The sequence below is a fragment of the Lepisosteus platostomus genome, chromosome 5, assembly GCF_059453375.1.
Source record: "Lepisosteus platostomus isolate fLepPlt1 chromosome 5, fLepPlt1.hap1, whole genome shotgun sequence".
NCBI classification, from domain to species: Eukaryota; Metazoa; Chordata; class Actinopteri; order Semionotiformes; family Lepisosteidae; genus Lepisosteus; species Lepisosteus platostomus.
Window position 1 is genome coordinate 8,764,345 of NC_142615.1, and position 16,001 is coordinate 8,780,345.

General features: G+C 42.4%; 1 protein-coding gene and 1 non-coding gene across 2 annotated transcripts; one reads left to right on the top strand and one right to left on the bottom strand.

Moving 5' to 3' along the window:
- Window positions 1–4,973: 4,973 nt before the first annotated feature.
- trnam-cau (transfer RNA methionine (anticodon CAU)) lies at window positions 4,974–5,045 on the bottom strand. Its single transcript has one exon. It is a non-coding gene; the product is annotated as a tRNA-Met (tRNA).
- Window positions 5,046–8,839: 3,794 nt separating this feature from the next.
- LOC148663092 (zona pellucida sperm-binding protein 3-like) lies at window positions 8,840–10,307 on the top strand. Its single transcript, XM_088630869.1, has 5 exons — window positions 8,840–9,409; window positions 9,511–9,626; window positions 9,702–9,805; window positions 9,883–10,057; window positions 10,118–10,307. Exons 1-5 carry the CDS (start codon window positions 9,128–9,130, stop codon window positions 10,305–10,307), a joined length of 867 nt encoding a protein of 288 aa, XP_088486995.1. The 5' UTR covers window positions 8,840–9,127.
- The last annotated feature ends 5,694 nt before the right edge of the window (window positions 10,308–16,001 follow it).

Sequence of the window (16,001 nt, forward strand, 5' to 3'; positions counted from 1 at the left end):
CAACTTCCCATCGAATGGTGTTGTTGTCTGAGGTACGCGATGTGAACGTGTGCAGAGAATCCCACAATCTCTTCAAAACTTGGACAAAGTATTTCTGATGGAGTGCTGTGCGCAAAGATTGAATAAGCTTTGCTCCTGCCGATGATTCTGCGTGAAAAAGCACAGCATTCAAGTTTCACAGAAAAATGCACAATGCCTACAAAACCAATTTAAAAAACAATTGCGGCACACTACGATTCACACTGACTCAAAAGTGATCACGGCAGATGTTGTTCCCTGCATAATGCTGAAGGGACCAAAGAGCATTGCTGTTGGGAACACAAAATGAGGCTTTTTTATGCCTTGATGTTAAGCTGACAAAGACTATCTTGAAACACCTAGTTCAGTCTCTCGACAGACTGTCAAGCAAAGCTTTTACCCATTGAACTCGCAATAGAAGGAAGATCTTAACCCACCAACACTTAGCAGCGGCAAGATTCAAACCTAACCCAGCGAAGAAAATGGAGCACAAACCCAGCACTTAGACCACCCAGCCACACTCCCAACACCTTACTCTTTTGGAGAACGTCGGGTGGGTTCAGCTCTTGTTGTGCGATGCTTGGAAATGACTGCACCTTCGTTTTCCGAGATGTTTCCTATCACTTCTTTGTCAGCTCTGAATATAGTGCTTCTTTGGAGCAGGCTTCAGACCTTTTATTTTATTTATAAAGGAGGGCGCATTCAGAAACGTGTAATTCCTGTTTTAGAAATACTTTGGGCGGTGTGTTTTATATAACGCACAAACAGTATTCTGATTGTATACTGTAGACCTGTGTAGCAATCATACTGGACGTGACTGGGATTCTGAAATGTTTCTTGAAAAGGTATTCAGGGCTGCTTGAATCTATAATAAAAAAGTGACCCGAAACTTCCTACCTTCCAATCACTGATGTAGCTCTCCCTTAACCTGTACGTGATGTTTTGCAGATGTGCAATGTGCCTTTACTCCTGTATTAAAACTGACCTCTGTTGTTGGGCGGAGTTGAAGGAGAACTAACTGCACAGAAAAAGTATGTAACAATAAAATGTTTCTACACTTCAAAATGTCCCTTTAAATCCCTGCTCACACACGTCGGTGTGGGGAGCGGGCAGGTAGAGAGCTTTTACAGATGCTCATGATGTTTCTCATGGGGTGTTACCTGCAGTAGCATCTCTCTCCACGCCTTTGGAAAGAAAAGAGTGGCTCCAGTGCAAGGTATGGTCAGAACAGCTGGTCTGATTGTCTTAGAAAACAAGAAATTAAAATCAACAGGGAAATTGAACAATACAGAAATCAGTGCAGTATACAATAGAAAGCAATCAAACAAAATGCTCAGCAAAAATCGTAGTTGAGTAAATTGGTGGAAAAAAATATTTGTAAGCAAAGGAGAGCCCGCGCTGCGCGTGAAACACATCAATCGTTCAGCATTTCTGAAACATTTCATTGAATTAACAAAGAAGAGCCTTTAATGAACTATTCTTTACCCCTCTGTTCCTACTGTATTTAATACCACCATCTATTGTCTCCTCTAACTGTGTATTCTCATCCTGCTTATCTTGTGTATTTTTTTTACTTTATTGGTTTCATTCTGTAAAGCGCTTTGGAAAGCCACCTTTAAAGGCACTACAGTATATAATGTAAAGATTATTATTATTATGATTAATAATAATGAACAGTGCATTTAACACTGAGCACATGCGGTCCTTCTTTGCAAAGGATTGCAAAGGTTGGGAATTAGCCTTTCACTCGTGTTGTTGAAGATCGTATCCTGGCTTTGTTGCAGGAAATGTCTGGATGCCATCACCGGATCAAGGAGAGGATCAGGGTTTTGGGAAGTCTTTTTGATGCCTGACACTGTGTGTTGTAACGGGTGTCATTCTGGACCTAAACAACAGAGAACACTGTTGAAATCGCTGAACTGCCTAGCGGACACTTTGTCGCCTTCTTCTGACCTGTATTTAATGCGATTCTCTGAAAACTTGGCACGTTATATCTGCTACCTTTATGGAGGGCACACTCATAAGAATCATAGATTCGATCACAAGCATCTAAAAATGAGCATGAGAAAATGACATCACGCTATAAGGCTGAATGGCACAAATTCTCCTGTTACTTCTGCAGCAAATGTGTGTTTTTTGCTTCTTAACACTGAGATAGTTGGAGATATTTGGCAGCAGTGGGATTCCAACTCACACCCCCAAAGAGACTAGAGCTTTAATCCAGCTCTAAATTAAAAACTGGGTGACTTGTAAGGGCTGGTAGGAGAGGAAAGGTATAAATGCTTCTTTTTTGGACAAAGTCTTTATCTTTACTAAAAGAAGGAAAGAAATATTTGATTATTATTTTTTCACCAGTTGTTTTGATCAAATTATTGTAACGCAGTGCCATATTAAGGTATAATATGTACATGAACGTCATGTCTGAGTCGATGATGGCAGCTGAGTATCACTGGAGGACAGTTCATCATGAGTGGGTAAGCCTGCATAATGAGGGAGAAGAGATCGGCCTCTCTGACGCAGTGTCCAGTGACACTAACCTTCTGTCCTACTGTTCTCTACTTATGTAGAGGGTGAATGTTTATTTAGGTGAATGTTAGGTTTCATTCTTGTAAAATATTTCCGAGCACTTTTTTTGTTGCTGAAAATTAATCTTGTGCATTTGAATTAATTCCGATATTGTCACCTAATTCTATACATTGTTTCATCAGACTAGAACATTTAGAGGAGCTCAATTGCATTTATGAATTGCATAGTGATATTATTTCTTTCCGTTTAAATACTTCAGTCAAAAATGTAGAGAAGGTGCTCCTGTTTTCACCATTATAAGAACTGTGTTGCACCAGTAATATTTACTCTCACAAAAGTATTGTAATTGTATTGTTCTGTTCTGTAACAATCTTGAGTGACACAAACCTTCTGTTTTACTGCACTACACTTCTCCAGAGGCCAGTTCAGCACACAAGGATCCTCAGTCAAACAAACACTGCAATCGCTTGATAAACGCCATTTCTCATCCTTTCTCTTAGTGTCGGTGCTACTATTGTATGCAAAGGAGGCGACTTGACAATGAAATCTTAAAGAGAGTCTTCATGAAGGTGTGCGTCGGCAAGCTGGGCAATTGACTGGGCTTGTGAAGAAACCAATCTCATTCAACAACCATACAAATTGCACAGCTTAAGGCACATGAAGCGAAATCTGTGAGCTGATTGACACAAAACAATGTCACTTCACATTATTTGCAAAGTTGTTTTGCTTGTCTGACCACCTCTTCCTACTTCACAGTGAGCACATATATTTCAGTTTCTTTCCCCCATGTGGAGATGTATCCACTGCCAAAACTGCTGTCTTATTATTTAAATTATCTGTAAAACTGTTACATGACTTCATCTAATTGTAAATTTATTAGACGGTCTATGAGACATTTGTTAGAGTAGCTGAATCCCAGGGCTCGTATGGAATCACACACAGACGGGTCTTCTGTGTGATCTGAGTCCCACTGCCCAGAGCTACAGACTGGTCAAATGGTCACTATTGTAGACACGACCATCGGACCATCGGCTACAAATAATCAATATACTGATCATAGTGTCACTACTGGTGTTTATTACATAAGTACTATATATAAATAATAAGATAATTCCACACTCATATGTGTTATAAAACATTTATAAACATTTTGGGAGGCTGACATACAGTAAAGAAAGTAATACTGAAGGGCTGGAAGTCCTGGAAAGCGTTAATAGAACCTCCTTGCTTTCGACCGGAACAGAGCCCACAACTGCCAGATCAGTGACCCCTGAGCCCAGTTCACAGAGAGGAGAACCAGGAGCTCTTCTATGTCTCTAAGAGGGCTGGGAGGAAGGAAAAAAGGGGGAAATGTGACATGAGTCCAGACTGTTCTGTCTGATATTGTTCATGTAGCAGCACTGATTGTCTGAATATCTTCTAGTTCTGGATTGTGAGGATAGAGAGCAGTACGGAGTTGAGCTTCTGTCTGAGTGTGAGTCTGAGCTGTGAATCTGACTGAGAAGAGAATAATGATTTTTTATTCTGCCTGAGAATTTTTCCTGAGAATTTTTCTTCTTTTCCAAGTGGTGTTACATCCCCTTCAGATACTCTACACAGACTGCCAGAGAGACGAGGAGAGAGAGATGGACAGATAAGAGCACACACAGCAAGAGACACATACGTCTTGATTTACTTTGAAGCAAGTGTTCATTTCTTTTCTGGAACAAGTTGTTTCTGAACTTCAAGAAATTCATACAACTTCTGAAAGATAAAATACAAATCTTGCTTCTCAGGACAGAAGAAATGCTGCAAAAAAATGCCAGTGATTTGTGAAAAGCAATGGGAATGTGTCCCTGTGCAGCTGTTAAACAAAGGGCTGCTGGGTCAAACGCACTCAGGGACGAGCTTCAGATTGTGATGATGTAAACATAATCTCCGCTAAAAATTGAAGGGATTTCTTCGCAAACCCTCTTGAATGTTGCAGGAAATCTTCGTGTTTTACTCGTGTGCAACTACAACAAGTAAACAATTAAGTACCTAAGTCAATGTCCAAGAAACCATCCTCACGCGTGGAATTTTTCTTTAACTGGCTGTTGGGAGAATTCATTTATACACCCGTTGTATCCTTAGCAAAAATATTTTAAAATTAGAACACAGATTTGTTGGAGAACTTGACAATCCTTGACAATCATTATTAAATGAGCATTATACAAATGTGCGTTGATATTTTTAATATGTACCTTAATTGTAATGTATATATATAATTGCTTTGATATGGATGTTCATTTGAAGGAATTGAGGAAACTATGAAGGATCGCAGATCAACCAAAGATACATTTGGGCATCTGCTATTGGTAAAGATTAACGAATACAGTAAGTGTGAAGCTTGCACACACACGAGAGAAAAAAATCAGTTTAAATTCTCTTCATTAGACTGACGGTGTGTATAGCAGAGGATGGTTTCGATCCATCGACCTCTGGGTTATGGGCCCAGCACGCTTCCGCTGCGCCACTCTGCTGACAGCTGTCATAGTGTGATTCAACACAACTGCTCTATCTTTGCTTTCTAAAAGTGCGCCCGAGATGAAAAGTCTAAACGGTAAACGCAGACGTCACTTTGAGCACTTGGTCTTTTATAGTACAAATATCACACGCTGCACTACATGGGCGTGTCTTCAAGATCGTTGAGAACCAAACCTTCTCCTTTCCCAAGCAACTGATTTTTCCTCCTTAATTCACAAATCTTCAATGAGAATCAGTGAAACAAAAACCAAACACATGTGCACACTCGCGTCCTAGTGTGAAAGAAAAATGATGGAAGCATTTGAGAAATAAGAAGAGTAGTCTGAACAGCTCCAGTCTATCAACTGCTCTACAAAGTGATCGCTACTTCCACACCCAGTTTATAACACTGAAAATGATTCAGGAAGCACAGCAAAGTTCTAAAAGCAGTGGTTGAAAAGCGTCTAGATACATAAAATGACAATTTCTCAAAAGTAAAATCTTCAGCTTTTAAATAATGTCATCCACATATTTTCGTTTTTCTCTTTTTTACATAACACGCTTTCGAGAAATAGACTGTCTTGTAATGAAGGCTGCATTAGAAAATGTGTATCTAAATTAAAATCGGGTTTATGACTTCTGCGTTTTTCAGCTTTCTTAGCGCTTGGGTCTCGATTCAGATATTGCAATGAAAGCAACAGGGGAGTAAGTTTTCCTTTTCTAAATCAAAGGTGATCTGCTCACAAGGAAGTATAAAAACTTCAGCGTTTACTTTTTGAAGACCGCAAATTGTCGAAACACTATTGCTTCATAAGCTAATAAGTAACGTTTCTGAGCACGCATTGTATTACTAATGCTGTTATTAATAAAAAAAAGCTTAAATTCACATAATGGAATTTGGACGGCTCAAAGTAGTCAATTCCTTGTACAACTAACTTGCCCGCTGAGTAGAGTTTTAAGCAACGGCAGCAGATATAGCAGTAATAGCAACAGCGTAGAGTGTCACAATACTCTATGAAAGAATTGCGGCTTCAGATCGTTTTGTTCTGTTGAAGCTACCTACAGGCTCTGAATTGTTGACATTGGCTGTGATCTTCTTTTTTCAGGTTTCATGAAATTCTTCACATATTTGAAATATTTCATTCGGGTTCGCCCAATACATGGTGCAAACCGTACCTGCAGCAGAATGCTGTGGCACATGAAGCCCTTTTGTTTGCCGGTTGTAAGGATTGAGGTGCGTACTACAAATCGAGCAAGCGAAAAGAAAATTAAACAGGAGTCTTTTTTTGGATTGCTAATCCACTGTGCTCTGCTCGTCTAGGTTCAAATCCCATCCTTGTCATAGTTAAGGCCTGAGACGTGTGTGTTTTTTCTAAACGGTGTTTGCATTTGTTTCTTTTTTTACTCCTGTACTAGAGCAGTAATATTTCTAGCGGTGGAAGAACATGGTATCACATGCTGACAGCAGGAACACGTGGCCACAAGCTGCAGTACATTGGTTTTGGAACAGCAATAAATTTCCTGTGGAGACAGGTGCGCCGGTATTAATACAGCGCTTTCGAGCGGAAAGAGTTACAAGAACTGACTTAAACTTACCAGTTATGTTCAATAGCTAAAAACACAAAACCAACCTCTTCAGTGGTTGAATCTAAATAACAGAAGCCAATGCTGCCATCAAGGGAAAAAAAATCTTAAGTTATGTAGTTTTGAGACTACATATCTGACTTTCAGTTTGAAGCGGTACAATGGATTCTAGGTCACATTCGTTCTTGATTCAGGATATATATGAGTGTGCTAATGGTTAGAACTGTGTTTACATGAGGTACAAACGGTAACATTTTCATTGCGAGAAGAAAGTCAGTCCGTGCGCATTTCTCAGCATGCACATTGTCAGGAAAACTAAACCCACAGTGCCAGCAAACCTTTCGATAGCCTGTAGGTACTGCCATTGTAAATGTAACAGGTTGTTCATACACACAAATGACATCGTTGCTATCTCGTAATTAGGAGATAATTTGGTATTTATTAATTAAGATTTTTTTCCTGGGTGGCAAAAATGCGCTTCCGCAATAAATCATAGACTCTGCTTTCAAAATAGCTGCACCAGGCACTTGGACACAGATAAACACAGGGATTTAAAATTCAGGAATATGAATGGTCAATTGCTTACAGTTGGGTTTTTACGTTTTCTTATTTAGCGATTTGTGTATCAATCTTTTAACAATTCATTAAAATGCTAACAACATGTAAAATAAAAACAACAGCACCGTTAAATGAAGGGGAGACAGGTAGTTTTTTTTTTTACAATCAGATTCCAATCTCTAATGCTGTGTGTGAGAGCTTAGGTAACTTTCCTTTTCTCAAATTTTCTGACGACTATTCCAAAGGGGCACCCTGTCAACTCCTAATACTTTGTATGTTTGATTATTGTCGTTTTATTTAGAAAAAGTTCAATATTGATCATAACTAAAGAAAATTAGGATCACGAATAAAAAAAGGGCTGAAGATGCGAGTCACTCTTGAATCAGAGCTGGGCGACACGGGCTTCTGTTCTAATATGATTGTACGAGAAGCAGGAGGAATCGCTTCTCTCCTATGGAGCATGAGCTGAATCAGGAGGGAGACATTTTGTATGCTTCTGCATATGTTAACGCATGACCTACATCGTAAAACTAAATTAAAAACTAACATTAAGTTGTCAAAGACATTCATTTATATACAAACAAGAGACAGACATAGCAATGGTTCTACATTAACTTGTCCTACACTGATCAGACTAATTGAAATGTATGAAAGCCCGTTTCTGCCAGGGAGTTAAAAAAACGCGCTATGGTATCGCAGAATTCCGACTAAGTAACTCAAAATTGCGACTTGGTAACTCAGAACTCCGACTTTATATCTAAAATGTTCTTTAGCTCAGCTAGCAAGGCCTGGATTCAAGCCAATACAGTGAGGCACGAAGTAGGGTGGGAGCGGCGAGGGCACAAGCCCTAGAACCCGAATCCGTTACAATAACAAAAGGACAGACAATGAAATATGGGCTATTTCGAAGTCGCAAATGTGAGATATAAAGTTAAAAATAGTGAGTTTTTAGGTCGCAATTCTGAGATTCTAAGTCACAATTCTGAGATACCATAGTGCGTTTTTTTTACTCCCTGGTGGAAACGGGCTTCCATTGGTTCTCAGTGCTGCGAAGCAAAAGCAATCTCTGAGAAATCAGACAAATTATTATCAGAACATGTCAAAAGCTGATCAGTATTTCTTTACTGGGAAGCAAAGAAATGCTTGTATTACACATTTTAATATGACATGCAATTACACATGAAAATTAGTAAAATTATTATTGTAAAATTACGTGTTGATAGAACAGCCCCCTCGATAAAAGAAAGTGTGGACGGACGTGTCGCATGTTCCGTACTCTGTCTGACAGCGAGTTTAACACACTGTCCTTGGAAATTAGAAACGAATTGAACAATAAATTAATCTGAGCAAATTTTACACGTGTGGGTGATTTCATTCTGTCGAAATTACGTGGAACTCCTCCGCTGGGGTCAGATACACACGGGAAAGTGTTCAGGCGGCTTCACGGAGTCCCGCCTCAGACTGGAAGCAGGTTCTAATTAGACGCTGAGAACAATTCGGGTCTCTGTGTGTAATTGATTGTGTTGATTGAGCGGTAGTGCGACCATGTGTGTGGTAGCATAGTCCTGCTAGTATAAAAACCTAGTCACCGCGTTCACACTTTATGCTCTCTTGCTTCAACACAGTTTGGTGGTTTATGTGTCTTACTTCTGTAGCAGTTTAGCGGGACGTCAATTTGGCAATGCGCTCGTTTCTCTTTATGCTGTGCCTGTGCGCAGGGGCCGGGCTCCCCGCACTGATCTCCGCCGGGCCGGCTGGCTGGGACTCTCGGGAATTAGCGCTCCGGGCCGACCTCCCGGCTCCTGAAGACGCAGCCCAGTCGGAGGATTTGAACCTGGCAGATGCGCCCTCCGAAGACCTGTCTGCAAGCGAGAACGAATCGCAGTCCTTGGCTCCCGACTTTCGCCGCCTTCCTGTGTCCAGAGACGCGTACTCGCCCTACTTCGACTAGGAGAAGATGAAGCCCGAAGCCGGCAGACGCCCCTTACCCGCCTACATCAAGAGCGTCCTGTTTCCTCCCCAGCGAGGGCGGCAGCCGGCTCGCCCGGCCATCGGGGGCACCCGAGGAGTGGCTGTGTGGTGCGACTCCAGCAGGATGTACGTGAGGGTCAGTCGGCTCCTGTTCGGCTTCAGCTGTCGGCCATCGGAGGTGACCTTGGGCAACTGCAGCGTCAGCCGAACCACACGCAGTTACTTCTACTTCATCTACGGGCTTCACGAGTGCGGCACCGAGCGATCGGTAAGCGGGTCTTCATCTACAGGCAGTGTATCGATGTGAGCTGTAGGGCCAGTATCGGGGTTGCCTTTCCTGGGAATATCCCTTCCTCTGTGACCCTGCAGGTTGTCCAGGGCCGCCTGGTGTACTCCAACACTCTCCGCTATGCCCCGCCCTCCTCCAGTGCACCTGTGCATCGCTTCATTCCCTTCTCTGTGCCTGTCAAGTGCTCCTACAACAGGTAGGCAGGGCTCTGCTGCTGCTGAGAAGCCGCTGGGAAAGTGTCCAGAAGCCCCTCATCCCCTCTGTCCTGCAGGTTCCCCTACTCCTACAAGGTTGGCTATGTCCCCACGTGGGCCAGGAGAAGGACCTTCAAGGACCTGAAGAACAAGCACAGCTTTGTCCTGCTCACCACCAACTGTAAGCTCCTTGAGCGAGTGGCTCCACCTGCCTGCAGGGGGTGCTGTGTGCAGGTGTAATGCTGCCTCTCTCTCCAGCCCACTGGGTCCGGCTCTCTCCCAAGGATGAGTACTTTCTGGGTCAGGCCATGTACTTCCAGGCCACTGCCTACTTTGCCACAGCGGAGCAGAGGCTGTACATCCACTCGTGTTACGTAACGGAGAAACCAGACCAGCACTCCCAGCCCCGTTTCCCCGTGATCGACAACTTGGGGTACGGGGAGGGCAGGAGCCCTGAGAGCCTGCAGGGGTTCATCCTTGTCCTTGTCCCCAGGTGCATGGTGGACAGCAAGGCAGATGGCTGCCTGTCCAGGTTTGTCCCCTCCAAGCAGAAGGATGTGCTCCGCTTCACAATTGATGCCTTCCTCTTCCAGAAGAAGCTGTCCAGGAAGGGACTGCTCTCAAAGGCTGCTCAGCCTTCTCGCTCTACTGATCCATTGTCTGCTTTCACATCCATGATCTAGATGTGAACCAGACTGTGGCAGCTGTAGTTCCTAGAGCTGCCAGCTTGCCTTCACTGATGGCAGAAGGTCCTTCTCTGTCCCTCTATTGGCCTTGATCCCTTAATGCTGTGACCTTCCCTCTTGCAGCATGAAGTGACTGAGCTGTACATGCACTGTGTCATGGCTGTGGCTCCTGCTAAAGCAACACCAGGGACCAAGTCCTGCACCTACAACAGGGAGGCTAAGAGGTACTTTTGCAAGGAGCCTGCTGAGGGTGCTCTGGGACATGCCAGGTTTAGGCCTCACCTGTAAACCTTTCCTCCAGGTGGGAGGAGCTGTATGGTGACCATGAGGTCTGTGCCTGCTGTGATTCCAGGTGTGCTGGCAGTCGGAATGAAGGTGGGTCTGGTTCTCTATCCCTTGTGGATGCATCTCTGCCCAGGAGACAACCATGCTTGGACAACTGAGGAATGATCCCATGCTGGACAAAGGGACTGTTTAGATGAGTAGCATCACTGTGGGACTCTGGGTATAGCGGATCCCTCACTCCTGGGTGTTGCTTGTCCACAGGTACCAGGAGCCTGGTGACCAGCAGTCGGGTGGCTGTGGCACCAGTAGAAGCTCCTCTGGATGTGGGAGCTGACTGGACTGAGGATGAGGAGGGAGACCCTCAGAGCTCCAGTGAGGATGCTGAGAGCACCAGTGAGGATGTGGAGGGAGCAGAGGACTTTGGAGATGTTGGCCAGTGGACAGGTAGGGTCTGGCAGGAGGAGCTCCTGTAGGGGTGGGTGTCCTGCAGTTCAGCTGGATTGTTCTCCTTCTTCCTCCCCAGGTGCCTGAATGAAGGCTCCAGCCTGGCCCTTGTGACTCTCCTGCCTCCACTTGCCTTGTAATGGCAACATCTCAAACCTGTGGAAGACCCTTCTGTCTGCCCTTGTGTCTTTATGGTTTATAGGTTTGAATGGGGTGGAGGAGTTCGGGGGAAGTGAGACCCATTAATCAATGGAAGTATTTGTGGGGGTTCCCCTTTCAAGAATGCTTCCCGTATTGCTGCCAATGAGGACTGAAAATGTCTGGAGTAATAAAGTGTTGTACTTGGGGAAGATGGCCGCACTATTCCTTGGGCAGGGTAGTGTGACTTTTTTTTTACTTGGGGAGAGACAGAGGTGTTCAATATACTGGAAATCCTCCTGTTTCCGAGAGGGGTAGTGCTTATGGAGTGTGAGTTGCTACTGTAGTGCCCAGTAAGAGTGAGATCTGGTTTCCTATTCTAGGCTGCACAAACTGACTAAAAGAAACACAAGGAAGGGATTGTCAACAGGGGCTTGGTATAAAGTAGGCCTTCCTTCCTTAGCAGAGGAACAATACTGGTGCACAAACATCAGTGAATAATGGTGCAGTTAGAATCTCGGAGGTCTTATCTTATGGGTGTTGGTTTCACAGTAGTGGTATTGGACAGTCATGAGAAGTATTAGGATTGAGACTGGAGATCCCAGTACTTGACTAGGAAGACAGGTGTTTACAACCACCTCTACCAGCAGCACAGACTGTGTAGATTGAGACTGAATGCTTACTACACAAAGCCTCTCCCCTGTTTCAGTGTCCCAGTCATGAATAACAAGTGAATCCTAGTCTTCCTTTGTGACTACCTATAACTTGCACAAATCCTGCTGGCCCACTAACAGTTAATCTTTAGCCCTACTGCACTGCCCTATTAAAGCTTCAAGGAATTAGGATAAACTATTTTATATAATGGTTCCAAAGGTGGCTTCTCAAAGCACTTGTCTTAATTACAATAAGAATACACAGGATAAAACAATTCCAATAGACAGAGGAGACCATGGATGGTGGTACTAAGGAAAGTAGAAGCAGAGGGCTAAAGAATGGAACCAGTTCAGTAAAGGCTCTTCTACAGAACAAGGTGTTGAGTCTGAAGTTGAAGGAGTTTAGGGAAGGTGACTCTGCTATCCTTGGGCAGAGCGTGGGGGCATAACAGGAGAAGGCCCTGTCACCCATACAGTGTAGACGGGCTTGGGGGACAGTTAGGTGACCAGAATTAGAAGAGCGAAGGTTATGAAGTGGGGAGTAGGGTGATAATAGATTAAACTGCAACTGAAATGTGAAGGCACGTTCTACAGTTTATGCAAGAAAGGGTAATTTTAGGCTTTTATGGGACGGGGGTAATGGCAGCACTTTTGAGGACCGTTGGTACAACAGCAGTGCTCAAGGATTCATTTCTAATATTGAGGACAATGGGTTATATACCCATCGTTCTTACCAAAGGCTCAGAGACCTTTTGCTATGTAAAAAGACTCTTTCCACCACTAATTTATTCAGGTTTGGTTCATTTGGGTTTTATCAGTTAAACATTTAATATTGTATGTCAGTTTGTTGATGCCTGTATATCATAGTGGTCTGCACACACACCTTTGACTGAATATGGGCTGCCAAACCTCTCCACCAAACTTATGTATTACGGTAGGTACACAAGAAGTTTATTTGTAATAACAGAGTTGTTGGTGCCAGTAGTCAGATTGGGTCAATTGCAAGGTAAGAACAGCATCACATTAACTGGAGATGATCCAGAGATTAGCATGCAGCTCTGTACACCAGATTAATACCGATTTGCAACTCGCTCGTCTGCTGACTTTAGTCCCCTGCTCAGTAATCACAATGTTCCCAATTGCAATGAGCCCAAGGAAACAGCTGCTGCTCTCTAGAGGACACTACAGGACAGGACTAAGTACAATTCCTGCAATAGACTAAGCAGTTTAGTGCCAAACTGATGGAACACTGAATGCTATGGGACAGTTCCGAATGTAGTAACAGCTTAATACTGAAATAATATCGTAAACACCTCGTGATCTTAAGAATCTGTCGCTGTTAAAAAGTATTATACTAATAAGCTAAAATTGTACTGCAGCCACAACACAGTGGACTTGCAGCTCCTGTCCTGATCATACAGAAAGATGTCATCACTATAACACCTGTTAACAAACATAGCACCTGCAGTCTGTGAAAGAGAGCTCTGAGGTAAATATTCCTTGCAGGGAAGTGAACTGAAAAACAGGCAAATACATCACTCACATGAAGAGCAACGACTGTCGCTAAAGAAAGTGAGCGAGGGTACACCTATAGTAGTTCATCCACAGAAATTCAAACGTAAATTTGTGACGCACCAGAGTACCACAAAGCTAGAAGCGTGCCTTCAACTGGAGTATTGTAGCACGACTATGTATAAGTAATATTAACTTATTCCAGGCGTTCATCTGGTTTAAGAATACGAATTGATGCCTTCAAATAGACCTTTAACAGTCCTTTGATGTAGAATTAAGAAAATGGGGAATTATTTGATCCCTTTCTCAATCCAGTAGTTTATGGACAGGCGCTCTCAGCGGACTGTGTGCAGGAGTGATGGGTGATGTGGAATTCTATGGGCTCAGTGGGACTCTGGGAGTCAACTCAGGGCTCTGCTGTAGATTCCTGTAGAACCGGTGTGAAATGATAATGTATCGTTGGCTGGTATTGTTAATGTAAAGTTTACTGGTACGTTTCGGCCAAAACATATTTTATTTCTTCTTTTTTTCAGCATGGAATAAACCTATTACTTGTTCCTTTGCAGCCTAAGCATGCTGACGCAGCTACCCACCTGAACTACAAATTGTATGTTGGCCGTTCTGTTACACTATATTGATGATTCGTACAAGATCATAGGATCTATAAGCCTGAAGACTTGTCTTGTACAGTGACCTGATAAAAATCAAATTAATTACACTAATTTTTATGGAATCCCATTTCCGGTAGTGAGGCTTCCATAGTACACGGATGGAATAGTGGACGGTGGGCTTTTAATTTTTTTTTTTTATTTAAACACCAGAAATACAAAAACGAAGACAATATGAAACAAGATACATAAATAGACACTTCACATCCAGGAGAATTCACAATTATAAAAGCTGAAACTTTTTAAATATTTCCATTGTATGTCATTTTTTACTTTAAAAAAAAACCTCTTCTTTAGCTCAGCAGGCAAGGCCTGGGTTCGAGCCAATGCAGTGAGGCACGAACTAGGGTGGGAGCGGTGAGGGCACAAGCCCTGGAACCCGAATCCGTTACAATAACAAAAGGACAGACAATGAAATATTGGTTATTTCGAAGTCCCAAATGTGAGATATAAAGTCGGAAAGTTCTGAGTTTTTAAGTCGCAATTCTCAGTTACTTAGTCGGAATTCTGAGATACCATAGCGCGTTTTTATTTTTACTCCCTGGCGGAAACGGGCTTCCATAGAAATGGTCAGATTCAGAGCCATTGCAGTTCGTGCTAATTAGAACACCGCCAGTACTGAACCCTCAGCACCGTACTGACTACTGAGCACAAGTTCAGCTGCTCGCCAGCTTTGTTACGCACAGTTTTGCATTGCTATTGAGCTCAGAACAGGAGCTGATCTTCAGACAATACCGTGTTAAAAAAGCAACATGAGCCAGGCAGGAGTCAAACCTACAATCTTTTGTTTCGAAGTCAGATGCGTTATACATTACGTCACTGGCCCTAATCTTACGGTGCTCAACTGCACCATAGTGACCCTAGCGCCACTACTAGTAATACATCGCCCCTGGCCAAAATTGCTTAGTAAAAAAAAAACGTTTTCTATACTGTCTGTTTAAAAATATTATATCTTTAAAAAAGACAAAGGGTTTGTGTGTCGCGCTAAAGTTTCGATTCATTTCGAATGCAAAGAAAAAACATTTTCTTCCAAGAAATCATAAATTTGTCTCATCCTCCATACTATAATTCTCTCTTGTAGTAGTAAAGCATTTTGAGTCAAACCGAACAATATATTAAAGGAACAAGTAATAGGTTTATTCCATGCTGAAAAGAGAAGAGAGAAAACACAACGTTTCAGCTGTGAAACCTTCTTCAGGTTTGTTTTCTCTCTTCTCTTTTCAGCATGGAATAAACCTACAGTAGTACTTGTTCCTTTGCAGATACGCATGCTGACGTAGCTACCCACCTGAATATATTAAACGTTTCATCCATACGATTAACATAATGTTCTCCTGAATAACTACAGTAAATGACAAAGCCTTAGAGCCACAGAGAAAAACAAATTGCATTTAAAGTAATTTTAAAGGCTCCAGATAATATTGCACTATAAACGCAAATCTCTGTCTTCTTTGTGGCGCTTACTCTTTGTTGCTTTAGCAAATTTCATGCAGTTTATTTCTGACACAAGACATAACAAGCTTGTGTATTTATGACAAAAAAGCAGGGCAGCAATTTATATCGGCCTTGAAATTGATATTGTTAAAAAGTGAGTTAAATGCAGATATAGTAAATATATGTTCTCATATAATGGTGTGTTTTTTGTCTAAAAATCCTTCATGAATGGTTTAACAGACACCTTGCATAATTAAAAAAAATATATATTTACGAATATTAACCTTTTATACAGTAAAGTTTTGTTGTGAACATGAGCCCTGTTTATCGATGTCACCAACACAGTTCTGGATTTTATTCTGCCTTCCTACGCACATATGAATTTTCTTTCACACAACAGCTCGCATGTATGGTAGCGTATTAGCGCCAGGGATAAAAAGAATGATGTTGGTTTTTAAATGATAAACCATTTGCGTTTATACAAAATCACAATGCGTTGTCGCAGACATTGGGACATACTCTGTTTAAACATCTGTCGTTTTCTCTTATATTGGCTC

Excerpts from the sequence above, each read along its gene's own strand:
- LOC148663092 (XM_088630869.1), top strand. The coding sequence starts at position 9,128 with ATGAAGCCCGAAGCCGGCAGACGCCCCTTACCCGCCTACATCAAGAGC. Across the intron at positions 9,410-9,510 it reads AGTGCGGCACCGAGCGATCG|GTTGTCCAGGGCCGCCTGGT; the intron begins GTAAGCGGGTCT and ends GTGACCCTGCAG. Across the intron at positions 10,058-10,117 it reads CCCGTGATCGACAACTTGGG|GTGCATGGTGGACAGCAAGG; the intron begins GTACGGGGAGGG and ends CCTTGTCCCCAG.